We start from the raw sequence: 17,872 nt of genomic DNA on the forward strand, positions 1-17,872 counted from the left end.
AATTCACTTTTTTTAAAAAAAACTGGATAATATCCTATTTTAGTTTTATATACAGCTTTTCTATTCTCTTAAAGCTATGTCCTAAACATTTTTCCAGGTAACTTACTAGATTTTCGAAAATATGATATTCAATTCCTGGGAAAGATGGTAGAGAAATATATGCTCATAAAACCCTCCTCTCATCACACTTCCTCAATATGTCCTCTGAGTCATATTACCCAAGAGGAAACAAAAAAGCATAAAACCAACCAACAAACAGACAAGTGAAAACTAAAACAGGAGAATAAAACTTCAGCTATACTAAAAAGACATATTACATTTAAAAAAAACTTTAGCATAATTCTGGACAAAACTTAAAAATGATTATCATGATTTAGTTGGTATAGTCAACCAATACTTTCTATGTTTTGGATCTACATGTTTTGAGAGGTATCTTTTCCCACTAAGTAAGATATCAAAAACGAGTATCAAAATGAACCAAATATCAAACTAGATCTTTAAATAGCTGTATTACAAAGTGTAAACCAACATTTCAAACATGACTGGACATATTCAATCACATTATTCTCATTAAAAGATATTATTTATAATACATGTAGGAAGAGCAAAAAGGCATTTTGTACCCATTTAATATATACAATTAAAATCATTAAAATATTTATTTCAAATTCTTCACTCTCATTTCAATGTCTGTTTCTCTCTTTTTAAATCATGTACACAAATATATGAGAGAAGTAGAATATGTATATAATTTGTAAATACGTATACATACATTGAGAATCTATACTCAAAAATGTTAAACGAGGGGCTATAAGATTAGAAGTGTGGAGACATCTGGTCTCACAAGGGGAGACAAGACCCTGATCTATAGGGTTACAACTGACAATGAAAAGGAAGAGGCAAAGGTGCGATAAATGTAAAGGAAAACACGATTAACTTGAGTGAGAGACTGGAAGTGGAGGCCTGAAGAGAGACTCAGGAATGACTCAAGTTATCAATCCTGTTCTGGACACATTGACTTGGATAGGGTAGATTGGGTTCAAACCCAGGAGACAGCAAGAGTCAGATGGAGAACTCTCAGCAGAGACAAATGTTAGAGCCACGCAGGTAGACTGTGTTACCAATGAGGAAAGCACACAGGTGAAGTTAAAGTTCAAGGTACATTCATGAGTAGATGGCAGCAAGTGAAATCGAGCCAGGAAAGGAGATAGAGGAGGAAAAACAGAAGAAGTAGCAGGATAGGAAAATCACACATGCTAAGAGAAGTGTGAGCTCCAAGCAAATAGGCTGAGTTAATAGCATTTAATGTGGTAGAGCAGGGGTCTGCAGCCCCTGGGCCACAGATACTGGTCCGTGGCCTGGTAGGAACTGGTCAGCACAGCAGGAGACAAGCAGCAGGCGGGCGAAAGAGTATTACTGCCTGAGCAGTATGTCCTGTCAGACAGCAGCAGCATTACATTCTCACAGAAGCGTGAACCCTATTGTGAACTGGACATGCAAGGGATCTAGGTTGCATGCTTCTTATGAGAATCTAATGCCTGCCCCCACCCACCTCCCCTGCCACCCAGTGGAAAAATTATCTTTCACAAAACTGGTCCCTGGTGCAAAAAAGGTTGGGGAAGGCTGTGTTAGAGTCAAAGAAGGTGAGGCTAGGGAAAAATGTTATTAACTACGTTTATTCAGAGTTGATGGGAATAACTTTGGATACTTAGATTCAAAATCATCCTCATAGGTCATGGATTTCCCATCCTTTGAGATAGTAATAATAACAGCAACTGACATTTATTGAATGATTACTACATGCCAGGCACTAAAGTGTGTGCTTTATAGGAACCATTTCATTCAATCCTTACAAGAACTTCCAGGTGGTTATGCACTGATCCTCCTCCAAGGATGAGTAAACTGAGGCTCAGAGAGATTAAGTAATTTATGCAAGGTCTCACACATGGTAGTTAACATTTGCTGTGTGTTGACTATGTGCTATTCTGAGAGCTTCGTGTATAACTCATTTCATCTTCACAACACCCTATGAGGTAGTTCTCTTTATTATTTACTCCCCTTATCTTCCTCACTCCATTTTCAAATGGATTTAAAAGCAAAAAACAACTAAGGTACAGAGAGGTAAAGTAATTTAACTTGGTCAAATAATACATTGTGGCTTTAGGATTTAAACCCAGACCATCAACTCCAGAATCTACCGTCTTAGCTGCTATGCACATTGCTTAGAAGAATATATGTCAGGCTCTAAAGGCTACTTCAACAGAGGAATTCCAAAAGCATTTAGAGCAAGGGTTTCCTTATCAGAATAAATACAGAATTTCTTAAAGTGACCACTTAGAAGAGCATGGGTTGTTATGGACCTAAAATGGCAGACAAAGGGTGGGTGGTCCCTGGACACTAGATAGTGACAGAGTACCAGACACTGACACTAAGTCTCAACAGGCCTCAAGAGAAAATGGTGGGATAGCGAGGACTTGTGATACACAGTCAAAGGAGAAACCAGTACAGGATCAAGAATCAAAATGTGATCAAGAACCTTATGAGTATATTCTAGTTAACAGGGCCAAATCTGGTCAGAATGGGTGGATAGTTGGCAGTGTGACCAAAGGAAATCCTAAATACCATAGTTGATCTCAAAGTCTTGAAAGCTGGCCATTCACACAGGAGGCAGATTATGGCCATACAGTGACCTTCCCCCTAAGATCAGGAACAAAACAGGGATGTCCACTCTCACACTTCATTTAACATTCTGGAGGTTCTACACAGTGCAATCAGGTAAGAAAAAAATAAACATCCAGATTGGAAAAGAAGTAAAACTGTCTTTATTTGCAAATGACATTATTATCTATATAGAAAACTCAATATGTCTAAAAGAAGCCACTATAACTAGTAAGAGATTTTAGCAAGATTTCAGGATACAAAATTAATATTCAAAGATAAATTGTAGGCTAGGCGTGGTGGCTCATACCTGTAATCCCAGCACTCTGGGAGGCCATGGCAGGTGAATTACCTGAGATCTAGAGTTCAAGACCAGACTGGCCAGCATGGTGAAACCCCATCTCTACTAAAAATACAAAAATTAGCCTGGTGTGGTGGCGCATGCCTATGGTCCCACCTACTCGGGAGGCTGAGGCAGGAGAATCGCCTGAACTCAGGAGGTGGAGGTGCAGTGAGCCGAGATCATACCACTGCACTCTAGCCTGGGCAACAGAGCAAGACTCCTTCTCAAAAAAAAAAAAAAAGATACAAATTGTATTTTTATACACTGGCAATGAACAATCAAAAATTAAAAAATTTTAAGTACCATTAACAAGAGTACCAAAAAAATGTGAAGAATATAGAAATAAACCTGTCAAAAGAGGTGAAAGACCTCTTTTGTAAAATACAAAACATATCTGAGAAATTAATGACCTAAATAAATGAAGAGATATACTGGTTTATGGGTTAAAAGACTCATTTTGTTAGATGCTAATTCTCATAATATTGACCTACACATTCAATACAATCTCAGTCAAAATCACAGCTAGCTTCTTATGCATAACAACTATTCCTAAAATTCACATGGAAAAGCAAAAAACAACAGTCAAAAACTACTTTAAAAAAAAAGGTTGGAAAACTAACACTATCTAATTTCAAGACTAATTATAAAGCTAGCATAATCAAAACAGTGTGGTATTGCTCTAAAGATAGGTCAATTGAACAGAATAGAGTTTAGAAATAGACTCACATATATATGGACAAGTGTTTTTTGACAAAGGTGCAAAGCAGTTCAGTAGAAAGAGGATAGTGTATTCAACAAATGGTGTGGGAATACCATACACAAAAAAATGAACTTTGATGCATAACATATACTAATTACAAAAATTAACTCAAAAGAAATCATAGACCTAAATATAAAACCACAAAACTTCTAGAAAAATTAGGAAAAAACATTGGCAACTGTGGGCTAGGCAAACATTTCTTAAATTCAACACCAAAATCATGATCCACAAAAGAATAAATTGATAAGCTGGACTTCCTCAAAATTAAAAACTTCTGATTTTCAAAAGACTGCTAAGAGATGAGACAACGAATCACAGACTAGGAGAAAATATTTAAAAATCACATATCACTAGTCCTGAGAAAGAACTAGTATATAAAATATATTAAGAACTCTCAGAATTCAATAATAAGAAAACAAACAGGCCAGATGTGGTGGCTCACATCCATAATCCCAGCACTTTGGAAGGCCGATTTGGGCAGATTGCTTGAGGACAGGAGTTCGAGACCAGCCTGGCCAACATGGCAAAACCCTGTCTCTACTAAAAATACAAAAATTAGCCGGGCATGGTGGCACACGCCTATAATCCCAGGTACTCGGTTGGCTGAGGCATGAGAATCACTTGAACCCAGAGGCAGAGGTTGCAGTGTGCCAAGATCATGCTACTGCATTCCAGCCTGGGCGGCAGAGCGAGACTCTGTCTCAAAAATAAAAATAAAAATAAAACAAACAACCCAACTGATAAATGGGCAAAAGATTTGAACAGACACTTAACCAGGGAAGATATACAGGTGGCAAAAAAACATGTGAAAATCTGCTTGACAACTTAAGTCATTACGTAAGTGTAAATGAGATCTGACTGTATATTTTAGAATGGTTAAATTAAAAGGATTAACCATATCAACTGTTGGCAAGGATGTGGAGAAAATGGAACTCTCCATACACTGCTAGTGGGAATGTAAACTGGTAAAACTGGAAAATGCTTTGGCAGTTTCTGAAAAAGTAAAACATATACCTGCCATATAATACAACCATTCTATTCCTAGGGATGTACCCAGGAAAATATGAAGGCATATGTCTATACAAAGACTTGTACATGAATGTTCATAGAAGCTTTATTTGTAATAGGCCTAAGCTAAAAATCCAAATGTTTATCAACAGGTGAATGGATAAACAACTGTTGTGTATCCATACAATGAAAGGCCAGTCTGTAATAAAAAGGATTCATTCAGACAACATGAATTAATTTTAAAATAATCATGCTGATTAAAAGAAGCCAGATTGCTGCACGTGGTGGTACATGCTTGTAGTCCTGGCTACTCAGGAGGCTAAGACAGGAGGATTGCTTGAGCCCAGGAGTTAGAGGCCGCAGTGAACTATGACCATGCCCCTGCATGCCAGCCTGGGTGACAGAGTGAGCCCCCATCTCTTAAAAAAAAAAAAAGGGTATATACTGTATGATTTACATAAAATTCTAGATAATGAAAACTAATGTATAGTGACAGAAAGTAGATCCGTTGTGGCCTGGGAGTGAGGGAGGTGCTGGAGGGAAGCATCCCAAAGGGAATTCCTCTATGAATAAACTTTTGGGAGTGGTGAATATGTTCATTATCTTGATTATGTTGATGGTTTCATGGGTGTGTACATATGTCAAAGCATATCGGATTGAACACTTTGACGACATGCAGTTCATTGTACGTCAATTATACCTCAGTGTGGTTGTTAAAAATGAATAAAAACCCCTCACACTTTAAAAGAGATAATGATATCCTTTCTATAAACTGGATAAAGGTAGTCTCATCCTCCTGGCCACCTGTTTTCATTAGGTTAAAAAATAATACTAGGACATTTAATAAAGTTACCTTTTTACAAGTTACATTAACCTCTCTCAGCCTTAGTTTTCTTAATTATAAAACGGTAATGGAAATTCCCAGCTTGTAGATTGTTGTGATCATTAGCATCCGTTTTTGCTCACCATTGTACCCCTGGGGCCTAGCACAAAGTAAGCAATTCATAAATATCTGTTAAATGAATGAAAGCATGTGCAATAGTGGCACCTGAACCATGGCTGGAATGCGATACATTGTAACCAATGATCGAATACAAAAGAGGAGGAAAAGAAAGAAGAGGAGGAGAGGTGGAGAAGGAGAAAACACCCATTAGATTCTCTCTAGAATGAAGCAGGCCCTAATAGAGAAACAGCATGCAATGTTTTAATAATGCTTTGAAAATGTCTATAAAAGTTTAGTGATTCAGTATTTTTTAGCATGAGGTTTTGGGTCATATCAATAAAACACACGGCTTCAAAGTGAAATTTTGCTGAAGCTGGGTATTAGGTATGTGTAACATGTTTTTCTTAGATATCCTATCATTTAACATTGAAAAATTTATAAATGGAAATCTTTTTGATAAGGCAAATGTTTGGGAAATATTTCAATTGCTAGTTATTCTCGAACATTTTCATTATGCATTGCTCTCCAGGTGGGATATTCATGTATACCTTTATCTTAATAGTTTTGACAGCTTATATGTGCACCCTTCAATTATTTCAACAAAGATGTGTGGGTTGAGTTGAGATAGATTTAAAAGTCCGTTTTCTTTCTTTATTCAGTTTTATCTTGGTGCCGTATAAATATTATTTTTAAAAATTATATTCTAATTGAGAATGGTAATTTGTTCCTTGATACTTCATAACTTATTTTACTAGACTTCAGATGTGTTCCATCCTATAGCATTATTCTTTGAGCACATAACATTCATTAAGTGGGTTTCATTTTATTTTAATGTAATGAGTTTTTGAAGACACATAAATGTGCTCAATAAATATTTTGAGAAGCTGAAATGAACTGAATCTTTTTTGTGTATAGGCAATTTTAATGTGTTGGCAATAGCTATAATTGCCATTATAAAGTTCCACATTGGAGGGTTTGATTTTCTGTATTCTTTTTACAAATTAGACTATCCTAGTGAGTAACTCATGTTAGTCATAATCAGCTACTGACACTCAAACTAGTAAATTTTTTTTTTTTTTTTGAGATGGAGTCTCGCTCTGTTGCCCAGACTGGAGTACAGTGGTACCATCTCGGCTTACTGCAAGCTCCACCTCCCGGGTTCACGCCATTCTCCTGCCTCAGCCTCAGGGGTAGCTGGGACTACAGGAGCCCACCACCACACCCAGCTAATTTTTTGTAGTTTTAGTAGAGACAGGGTTTCACCGTGTTAGCCAGGATGGTCTCAATCTCCTGACCTCGTGATCCGCCTGCCTAGGCCTCCCAAAGTGCTGGGATTACAGGCGTGAGCCACCGCACCTGGCCTTTTTTTTTTTTTTTTTTTTTTTAAATAAGCAAAGGCAGTTACCTTGTGTTTTGCAAAGAAGATGGTCTTCATTCAGGCTTATCTTGGTTGGACAGTGGTCTAAACTTGTTTCACCTTTGGACAGCCTTACCTTTTGGGAGAACATATAGCAAAGATTATTTCCACCTATCCGGAAATTATCCTTGGGTAATTTATTCTTGCCTTTCCCTTCTGCTCCCATATTGAAGGAAACCCACCTCCTTTTTTTCTTCCTTCCCTTTCCTCCCTCAAATTTCTACTTTCTTTTCTCCATGGAAAGCACCTAAACCACATTTCTAAACCCAGCTACAGAAAGGAGCTTGTCTGAGGACACATTTCCACATCCCAAATTCTCATGTGTCATTTTCTTTCTGAAAAATGTCTTGTCTTGTATTCTATAATACATCCTTAGTAGTTTTAATATAAAATAACTTGTTACCCTGTCCCCTAAATCTTTCAGTTAAATGAGACCCCAGAAAGTTGTGCAGGGACCTTGCATCTGCTTGGCCACCTCCAAGTCCTCTCAGGAACACATGCACTGGAGTTCCAGAAGGCCCTGGGCCTGCACTGCATCCTGGTGGCTGGAAACAGAAACTGTCACACTTCACAGTTTTCCCTCCTAGCTCCCTCAGCCCTTTCTCCTTCAGGATGTTTGTTCACATGCTATGCAATTATTCTTAGATGAGTTTGGGGTTGTTTGTTTGAACTATTCATAGCTCAGTAGATCCTACCCCCAGTCCCCCAAATTTATAATCTTCTCTTTCCAATTCTTTCCCAGTTATCTCAGCAATATTCTTATTCCTCCATGTTCTCTCTTCCATTGGGAGCAAATACAAAATAATATAATTCTTGTGATATTTATAAATCAGAAGAAAAGTATTAAGTTTAAACTAAAAACTAGACATTCTAAAGAAAGAGAGCCATCAAGTTTGAAGTCCATTTATATTTTCCACACATATCTTGTCCATAGCCATATTTTTCTCAAATTAAAACTGCTTTTCTTCAAGCTCTGCTATGTGAGATAAATACAAACAACTTCTCATTCAGTTAATTTTCAGTTCTGTTTGGTCATAGGTATTATCAAGCTTTCCGTGGTCTAATATCCCAAAAAACGTACAGAAGGAACAATACCAGTTCCTTCTATTGATAGGCCAAATATGCAGAATTTTGGCTACAATAGAGAGGAAAATTAGCTTTTCTGGGCTAACTTGAGCACCAACCAATTTTCAGGCAACTGACATGCTATTGGATAACTATTACACACACCATTTGGAAATTGTGGCTTGTTTATACATGAAATATCAATCTTGAGTCCATGATGATTTTGATTTCTGCCTGGATCTAAAGAGGCATCAAAATAACTCGTAGGGGGGAAGGAAAGAAGGGGGGCAAGGGTTGAAAAACTACCTATTGGGTACTATGTTCACTACTTGGGTGATGGGTTCAACAGAAGCCCAAACCCCAGAATTATACAATATAACCATGGGACAAACCTGCACGTGTACCCCTTGAATCCAAAAATAATAATTAAAAAATAATGACAGCTTGAAGCTCTCCCAGGAACTCTGAAACCTATCATTGTTATTGGCACAGTTAGAATGACTGAAATGTTTTTCTGCTCCCTTTTTCTGTATATTGCAAACATCAGCTACATCAGCAACCATATACTTCTTCATTGTCAACTTTTCAAAGTAAATCTGTGTAAATCATTATGCAATATATACAATAACATGTATCAATTAAAAATAAAATAAAACTAAAAACCCTCTCAATCAAGGAATTTATTGGTTGAATAAACACAAATTATACAGTCTTGTGTTAATTTGAGCTGCTCTACTTTTAGAGAGTGTGTGTATATGTATGTCTATGCATGCAAAGTAAATAGTGTATTATGCAAACAGGATGGACTAAACCCCACATTACTTACCTTAGTGAGAGGTTTCCAGGACAGATCTAGATGCAAAAAAGTAGATGGTACATCAAAAGGAATTTCAATACTTTCCTCCTTCTTTTTCTCTGTTGTTTGGGGGGTTAAAGGTTTCTGTGGTCTAATATCCCAAAAACATATTGTGCTAAAAAAAAGTTTATATATATTTTTTATTAAGTACAAACAAAAGGTGCAGCCTCAGGACTACCATTAATGCTGTTACATATTAGCATTGTGACCATGGCTATATTTTAATGTATCTGAAACTAAGATTTTTATGAAACGAGACAGCTTTGTACTTTATATTTTAGAGAATTAAACTGTTTATTAACAGCCTCCCTCATCTTGGGACTAATAACATATGAGAATTGAGTTTGAAATTGATGCAATCTTTTAAAAGTATAAGTTTTATTTAGATAAAAATCATATACTACAACATTCATCCAATTAAAGTATATAACTCAATGGTTTTCAATATAGTCACAGAGTTGGGAAGCCATCACCACAATCAATTTTAGAAGATTTTCATCACACTCTCCCGCCTCACCAAAAAACCTCTTGCAGATTAGCAGTCACTTCCTATTAGCAGTTTTTCCCAGGCCATCCCACTAGCCCCAGACAACCACTGATGTGCTTCTTAGCTCTATAGATTTTACTATGCTGGACATTTCATAAAATGAATCATATATGGTCTTTTGTGACTGCCATTTTTCTCTTAGCATGTTTTTAAGGCTCATTTGTGTTGTGGCTGGAACGTATCCGGACTTCGTTACCCCTTACTGATGAATATTCCATTGTGTGGGTATACTACATTTTATGTATCCACTCATCAGTACATTTGATAAATAAATTTGAATTCCGCACCCCCCAACACCGCTTTTTGACTATTATAAATGCTGTCAGTGAACATTTGTGTATGTTTGCATTTCTCTTGGGTGTATCTAGGACTGGAATTGCTGGGTTAAATGGTAACTCGGTGTTTAATCTTTTGAGGAACTGCCAGATAGTTTTCCAAAGCAACTGCACCATTTTTACATTCTATCAGCAATGTGTAATCACTCCAATTTATCCAAATCTTCACACCACACGTTCACCAACATTTTTTGCCTTTTGTCTTTTGATTATAGCCATTGTAGTGGGTATAAAGTTGTATTTCATCAAAAGTAGTTTTGGGTTGCATTTGTGCTTTTGTTGTAATATCTAAGAAATCACCCCTCAATTCAAAGTCATGAAGATACGTGACTATGTTTTCTTCTAAGAGTTTTCTAGTTTTAGCTCTTACATTTAGGTCATTATTCCATTTTAAACGTTTGTATATGGGGTGAGATAGGAATCCAACTTTATATTTTGCACATGGATATCCAGTTTTCCCAGCACCATTTGTTGAAAAGATTATTCTTTATCCATTGAATTGTCTTGGCGTCCTTGTTGAAAATCAGTTGGCCACAGATGTATGGGTTCATTTCTGGAGTCTCAGGTCTATTTCATTGATCTATGTATCTATCGTTATGCTAGTTCTAGTACATCTGTCTCTATTACTATAGCTTTGTAGAAAGTTTAGAAATTTGGAAGTGTGAGTCCTCCAACTTTTTCTTCCTTGACAAGATTGTTTTGGCTATTCTAGGTCTCATTATTTGCCTTCCCCTGATAGCTAATGATATTGAGCATCTTTTTATGTGCCTATTGACCATTTGTGTATCTTCTTTGGGGAAATATCTACTGAGAACCTTTGTTCACTTTTTAATTGGGTCATTTGGGTTTTTATTGTTGCATGGTAAGAGTTCTTTTATATATTCTGGATACAAGTCTTTTATCAGATATATGATTTGTAAATATTTTTTCCTATTCTTTGGTTGTCTTTTCAATTTATTGGTAGTAACTTTGGAAGCTCAAAAAGTTTTAATTTTGATGAAGTCCAATTTATCTATTTTTTTCTTTCATTGCTTGCACTTTTGGTGTTTCATCAAAGTCACATAATCTTAAAAGTGATATAGTGAAAATAACATACACAGAGTTGGATATAATGTGCTTTGTACACAGTAGGCACCCAACAAGACAAGGAATACCCAGGCTGGAGTGCAGTGGCATGATCTCAGCTCATTGAAACCTCCGCCTCCTGGGTTCAAGTGATTCTCCTGTCTCAGCCTCCTGAGTAGCTGGGACTGCAGGCATGTGCCACCATGCCCAGATAATTTTTTGTATTTTTAGTAGAGACAGGGCATTCTAGTGGTTCTTTGGGGAACCACCCCGTTCTCCATTACATGCAGTCAGGTTGGGATCGTCACTCAAGGTGCTCTGTCATTTCTTCCCTGGCTAAAGGGATGGGTTCATGACACAGTGGGAGCCAGGCATACCCCTTCCAGTTAATTTGAATCTTGAGCAGCGGGACACAATGATTGGCACTGATTCATTCAGAGAAAAGGGGCTGGCCATTTGTTCCTGCTACCCAAATCTCTGGGGCTGTTTCCAAGGCCCAAGTCAGCTCTTCCTTTGATTCAGGAATGTCATTATTTACTAGCTACAATATAGGACATTCAGTAGTGTTATATATAACTCACTCTATATTTAGTCAGCTATAAGTGGAATATGAATTTGCCTTCAGAGCCTCATATTTTCTTTTCTTTTTGTTTTTTTTTTTTTTTGAGACAGAGTTTCGCTCTTATTGCCCAGGCTGGAGTGCAATGGTGCAATCTCGCACCTCATATTTTCTATCTGTAAATATTTTTCAAGGTTGTTGCAAATATAAAAATAGTTAACCTATTAAAGCACCCAGTAGAGTATTGGCATAAATATCCAATACATTTATTTCCAATAAACTTATTTCTTCCCCTTAAGTTAGCCACAGTCAATTCTCATTGCCTGTAGTCACAGAATCTTCCCCAACACATGCTCACAGGATTAATCATGTCTCCCTCATCCCTGGCCCGTGGCTGCTACTAACATCACTTGTGCCTTCTTCTGCCACTCCACAACTTCTTCTGTGGCGTATGGTGTCATTGTTTCCACTGGGGTCAAAGCTATTTGGAATGGGAAAGTTTGTCCAGCTTTTGGATGCTAGATAATGATATTACTCTTCATATTTTCTGTTTCATTATGAATTCTCAGTTCTATAAACTGGGAGATGTAATTTTATTTAAGTAAATCTTCTTCAACGTAGCTACTGAGTTGTTTATGAAAACACTTTTTATAAATATACAATAAAAAGGTAAAAACTCTTCTACTTTTAAAAAGAGGCTTTCCTAATTAAATGTTGTAATCTTCAAAATTCTTAGATAAAATTGAATATAAATAACATATATTACAAATTTACAAATATGAGAATGTGAAGAAGAAGAACTATGGATAATGCTATATACAACGTTATCAACCACAAAGCTCAGTTAATTCTTCTTTAGATAACATTTACCTCTATAAAACCATTGTTAAGCTAGCAACAATCCATAACATTCTTTCATTTAGTTATATTAGATTTAATTGCTACCATAAATATTAAGGAGAAGAAGGCACTGATTTTAGGAGCATCGAAGAAAAAACACCATGTATGAAATCATATTAGGAAATGTTTGAAACAAGACTTACCAGTCTGCTGAACATGTGACAAGTTGACAGCATATTCCACTTCGATTCTCAAAGACGGAGCCCATTCTGTTAATCTATTTTTCAAAAATAAAAGAGAAATAAAATTGTTTTTCTCATAGCTATTTACCTTTTAAATTCTTTTCTTCTCTGTTTTAAATGTTAATAAAAGAACATACCGGCCAGGGTCAGTGGCTCACGCCTGTAATCCCAGCATTCTGGGAGGCTGAGGCGGGCGGATCACGAGGTCAGGAGATAGAGACCATTCTGGCTAACACGGTGAAACCCTGTCTCTACTAAAAATACAAAAAATTAGCCGGGCGTGGTGGCGGGCGCCTGTCGTCCCAGCTAGTCCAGAGGCTGAGGCGGGAGAATGGCGTGAACCCGGGAGGCGGAGCTTGCAGTGAGCCGAGACTGCACTCCAGCCTGGGCGACAGAGGGAGACACCATCTCGAAAAAAAAAAAAAAAAAAAAAAAGGACATACCACTATCTCAGAAGTTTGGGAAACAGAAGGTTTTAAAATTAAACACAATTCTGCAACATATTCTTGTCTAGTCTTTTGTCAGAGAAACATTTTTACATAGTTGTAATTAGAATGCATATAAATTTTTATACTGAGATTTTTCCCTCCACATAATTTGAACATTTACCTATATATTCATCAACTATTATTATTATTATTATTATTATTTTGAGAAGGCATCTCATTCTGTGCCCCAGGTTGGAGTGCAGTGGCACAATCTCAGCTCACTGCAACCTCAACCTCTCAGGTTCAAGTGATTCTCCTGGGTCAGCCTCCTGAGTAGCTGGGATTACAGGCATGTGCCACCATGCCCAGCTGATTTTTGTATTTTTAGTAGAGATGGGGTTTCGCTATGTTGGCCAGGCTGGTTTGGAACTCCTGGCCTCAAGTGATCCACCCACCTCGGCCTCCGAAAGTGCTGGGATTACAGGCATGAGCCATGCGCCCAGCCTCATAAATTATTCTAATCCTTTTATAATATACGGATGATATACCACCATTTCATTATCCATTATTATTAGAAATGTAGGCTCTGTCAGTTTTTCACTGAATTGTACAGTCGAACTTAGGTGCTTTTATGAGGTTGCTAAGCAGGTACGATCAATGGGAAAGAGGCTAAGTGTTAAATGAGACACCAAATAAAAGTGTGCCATGACTGTTGTAAGACCCGACCTTTTTGTAATTATGGGCATAACTCTGCATGCACACAGAGGATTCACAGGAGGGTTTATGGTTCCTCAGGTCCTAGAAGGTCCAAAATTCCAACCCACTAGCTCTCAAAGGAGGCATCAGGCTTTCAGGCAACCTGTGAAGATGCCACTCTGGAACTGAGAGGGAAACACATGACTTTCCCCAATTCTCTAACCTCCTGATAGAACTGATGAGCAAAATAATAAATAGAGGTGGGGCTTCTAGCAGCAAATGAAGTTAGGTGAAAACAGGGGTGGAGAAGGTATAGGTGGCACCCGGGTCATGTCTGCAGGCATCCAGAAGCCAGGCAACCACAAATCTGATGGACATCTCTGTGGCCTGAACTACCAACTTCCACTCATTCCAGAACCTGCATGGTGTTACCTCTCTCTCTACTGAGGCTTTTCTGCTATAATGAAGTCAGAGACCCCAGAGATGTGCTTGCTCTGGGGTTTTATGTTTTAATGACTAAAAATCCAAAAACATAACAGTATTATAGAAGTTTGGAAAACAGAATATTTTAAAATCATATATAATTCTCCCATATATTCTCTTCCAGTCTTCTTTCATGGAAACACTTTGACATGATTTTTCAAGGTATGCATATAATTTTGTATCTAGAGATACAAATTGGATCATTTCTTAGTATGAATTCTCTAAAATTGGAATTACTGGTCAAACAGTTTGAAAATCTGGATGACTTAAGAACCACCTTGACTAACTGCATTCCAAAAGTTTTATGTTGAAATCAGCAATGTGTTCTGGTTTCACCACTTTATTCTTTTTAACATATTAATCAAATTTTTCATTTAAAAATTAAATAAATCCAAAATGGCACATTATTGTTGCCTTACTATTAATTTCTTTGATATTAGAAAGGCTGAATGATTTTCATGTTGATTTACTGTTTTATTTTATATGTCTTTTGCTTATTTATAAAAAATTTTTATATTTACCATATTTGGTACAAATATTTTCCTCCATTTTGTTATTTGTTCTTTACTTTTAATTTTTTTATTGATGCATAGCAGATGGACATATTTGGGGGGTATATGTGATATACTGATACACTCATATAATGTTTAAAGATGAAATCAGGGTATTTGGGCTATCCATTACCTTAAATATTAATATTTATTTTCTTTGTACTAGGAACAACCAAATTATTCTCTTCTAGCTATTTTGTAATGTATAATAGATTATTGTTAATTATAGTCACCCTACTAATCTGTCAAACACTGGGTCTTATTTCTTCTATCTAACTGTATATTTGTACCCATTAATTAACCTCTCTTTATCCCTCTCATTATTTAATTTTTTTTTTTTTTTTTTAAATAGAGACGGGGTTTTGCCATGTTGCCTAGGCTGGTCTTAAACTCCAAGTCATCCTCCTGCCTCAGCCTCCTAGCGTTGGAATTATAGGTGTGAATGAGCCACCATGCCCAGCCTCTCATTATTTTTTAATTTAGAAATTTATATGTGTATATTTTGAATCTGTCAATCATTCCTTTCTGGTTTCTTTCAACATTAATCATCTTTGAAAACTATCTTCATTCGAGTCTGGTATTCTATTTTGATTTATTGTATTTTTCTATGATTTGTTATTTTCTTTTTTTTCTTTCTTTTTTTTTTTTCTTTTTTTTTTTGGAGATGGAGTCTCGCTGTGTCACCCAGGCTGGAGTGCAGTGGTGCGATCTCGGCTCACTGCAAGTTCCGCCTCCCGGGTTCACACCATTCTCCCACCTCAGCCTCCGGAGTAGCTGGGACTACAGGCGCCCGCCACCACGCCAGGTTATTTTGTTTTTGTATTTTTAGTAGAGACGGGGTTTCACCGTGTTAGCCAGGATGGTCTCCATCTCCTGACGTCGTGATCTGCCCGCCTCGGCCTCCCAAAGTGCTGGGATTACAGGCGTGAGCCACTGCACCCAGCCTGTTATTTTCATTTAAATTTAAAATCATCTCAATTAAATTGCATGCATGGTGTGTGTTGAAATGGAAGTGATATGAAGTTCCTTTACTTGTATTACAACTCCCATTATTATATGTAAACTTTTAATATATCACAGAAACTATATGTGGGCTATTTATTTTGGTTCATTATGACTTTTAAAAGTATCATTGCTTTGCATCATCCATTTGAATACCTCTTACAACTGGTATAATGATAATCACCTCTTACAACTCTAATTTCTCAGAATATTCTTGATATTTCACCTGTTAATTCTTCAAAGTACACAGTAGATCTTTAATGCCCTTGAGGGAAACATTTGGGGAACTTGCCAGTTTCCAAATTTACAGATCCCATGCTTTGTGAGGTTATAGTTAAGTAAGTAGACAACCATAAAGACAAACGCCAGTGCAGAAGCCGAGCAGTCAGCTGGGATCATGGACTGCACAACTAGTTTTCACCCACCAGCCTCTCAGCACACTCAATTCCAGATTGTGCCCAGCAAAATTACATGGTATGTCACAGATCTTTAGGGTTCCCTTCCCCCAGATATCTGAGATCATAAATCTTAAATTCATCCATGCTAAGGGTGTAAAATATTTGCAGTTCATTTTTACACATCAAGACCTCATCTTCTTCACTATTGTATTATACCAGTGTTGACACCACCCACATTTTTTAGTTAGAAATCAATTGAGTTGAAAGATTGGCCTTATTCTTACTCCAACTCAGATACTGGTCTGGCAACAGTAACCCCATTTTTTGATGCTTAGTTCCTGGTTATTTCACAATTTAAGTGTAAATGAATTGTTGACTTGAAACATCTTCTTTGATAAAATCTGAAAATGTGTAATTCAGCAGGAGAAAAGCATAAGGCCACCAAGTCTCACCTCAAATGTGTCAGACAACCAGTGTATATCTGTAATTACTTTCTTATGTCCATTTTCTATTGAAGAGACTGCACAGTGTCTGATATACATTGCTTCTTTATTACTCTCTGGTTCAAGGAGAAACATAGGCTGAAAAATATTAAAAGAAAGTTAAGTGCTAATTTCAGAGGGCTGATGAATGAACTCATACTTTACTCATCTCTCTAAAATGAACAATTTAGAGATATACCAGTTCAAGGAAAAACATAAATTAGTGTTTCTATATATCATATATTTAGGTAATAGGATTATCTACTTTCCCCTTCAGTTTGGTCTAAGACTATATCTCTAAACTTAACAAGTATTATTGACCTACTCCATAAAGAATCAATGAGACATCTCATTTTAGAAGGAGTATTTCTTTGTGCCTATAGAAGCCTGCATCTCACCATTCTTTGGTAAGAGGCTTGTTGATGTTAAGGCTGAAGAACTGGGCTGGAGTAGACGCGTAATGTGGTGGGTGGGTATGGAGTAATCTTCTCAAGCCTCTTAACAGAATGCATAGCCCCACAAAATCATGGTATGTTATCATCAAATATGATATAACCCCTTCATTTTATACATGAGAAAAGCTATCCCGCTGAGGTGAGGTGGCACGTCCAAACTCACGGGACTATAGTCCACAGCCTGGGTATCCACTCTTCTGTCCAGTGCTCTTTCAATCACCTCACTTTAGGCAAATCACTCGGTCCCTTCATTTCATTTAACAATAACAACCAGACAGAACTTCACATCCTTGGGTAGATGGTGCAACTTGATTCATTGTGTTTTAATCAAGGGCCCACATAAAAGTGATTCAGAACATGTTCACAAGCACAGGTGAAGGCTTAGGAAATAACATTCTTTTTTTTTTTTTCCTTTTTTCTCTTGAGTTTTTATTAGCCTTGGCAACTATATTATGTACTTTTCCATAAACTCTCAAATGGAAAAAATTTGCAAGTGAAATGTTATAAAAAGCTTACCTTCAGTGTGGCTTTTTTACTTCTACTACCACCTGCCTTAATGTTTTCTATGCGATCTGCATGTGCGGTGATATCCCACATGACAATCTAAAACAGAAATAAATGTTATCATAACCTTTTCAGAAAATATCTAATTGGGTCTTAATTTTCTTTTAACTATTGGTTTGTAGCCTGATAAGTCAATCACCTTAGGGGATAATCAAATTTAGCTTATATCTTAAGT

At 36.9% G+C, this 17,872-nt stretch overlaps 1 protein-coding gene across 2 annotated transcripts in view; it reads right to left on the reverse strand.

The window, feature by feature from the left end:
• DNAI3 (dynein axonemal intermediate chain 3) overlaps nucleotides 1–17,872 on the reverse strand; it is a 70,319-nt gene that overhangs the window by 18,187 nt on the left and 34,260 nt on the right. For both annotated transcript variants that reach the window (XM_032151982.2, XM_058439869.1), the window contains 5 exons: nucleotides 17,650–17,736; nucleotides 16,649–16,777; nucleotides 12,600–12,673; nucleotides 9,021–9,165; nucleotides 7,118–7,205 (listed from right to left, as the gene is read on the reverse strand). In XM_032151982.2, coding sequence (XP_032007873.1) covers nucleotides 7,118–7,205; nucleotides 9,021–9,165; nucleotides 12,600–12,673; nucleotides 16,649–16,777; nucleotides 17,650–17,736 — 523 coding nt within the window. The remainder of the gene's footprint in view (nucleotides 1–7,117; nucleotides 7,206–9,020; nucleotides 9,166–12,599; nucleotides 12,674–16,648; nucleotides 16,778–17,649; nucleotides 17,737–17,872) is intronic.

The sequence above is a fragment of the Hylobates moloch genome, unplaced genomic scaffold, assembly GCF_009828535.3.
Source record: "Hylobates moloch isolate HMO894 unplaced genomic scaffold, HMol_V3 SCAFFOLD_5, whole genome shotgun sequence".
Taxonomy (NCBI): Eukaryota; Metazoa; Chordata; class Mammalia; order Primates; family Hylobatidae; genus Hylobates; species Hylobates moloch.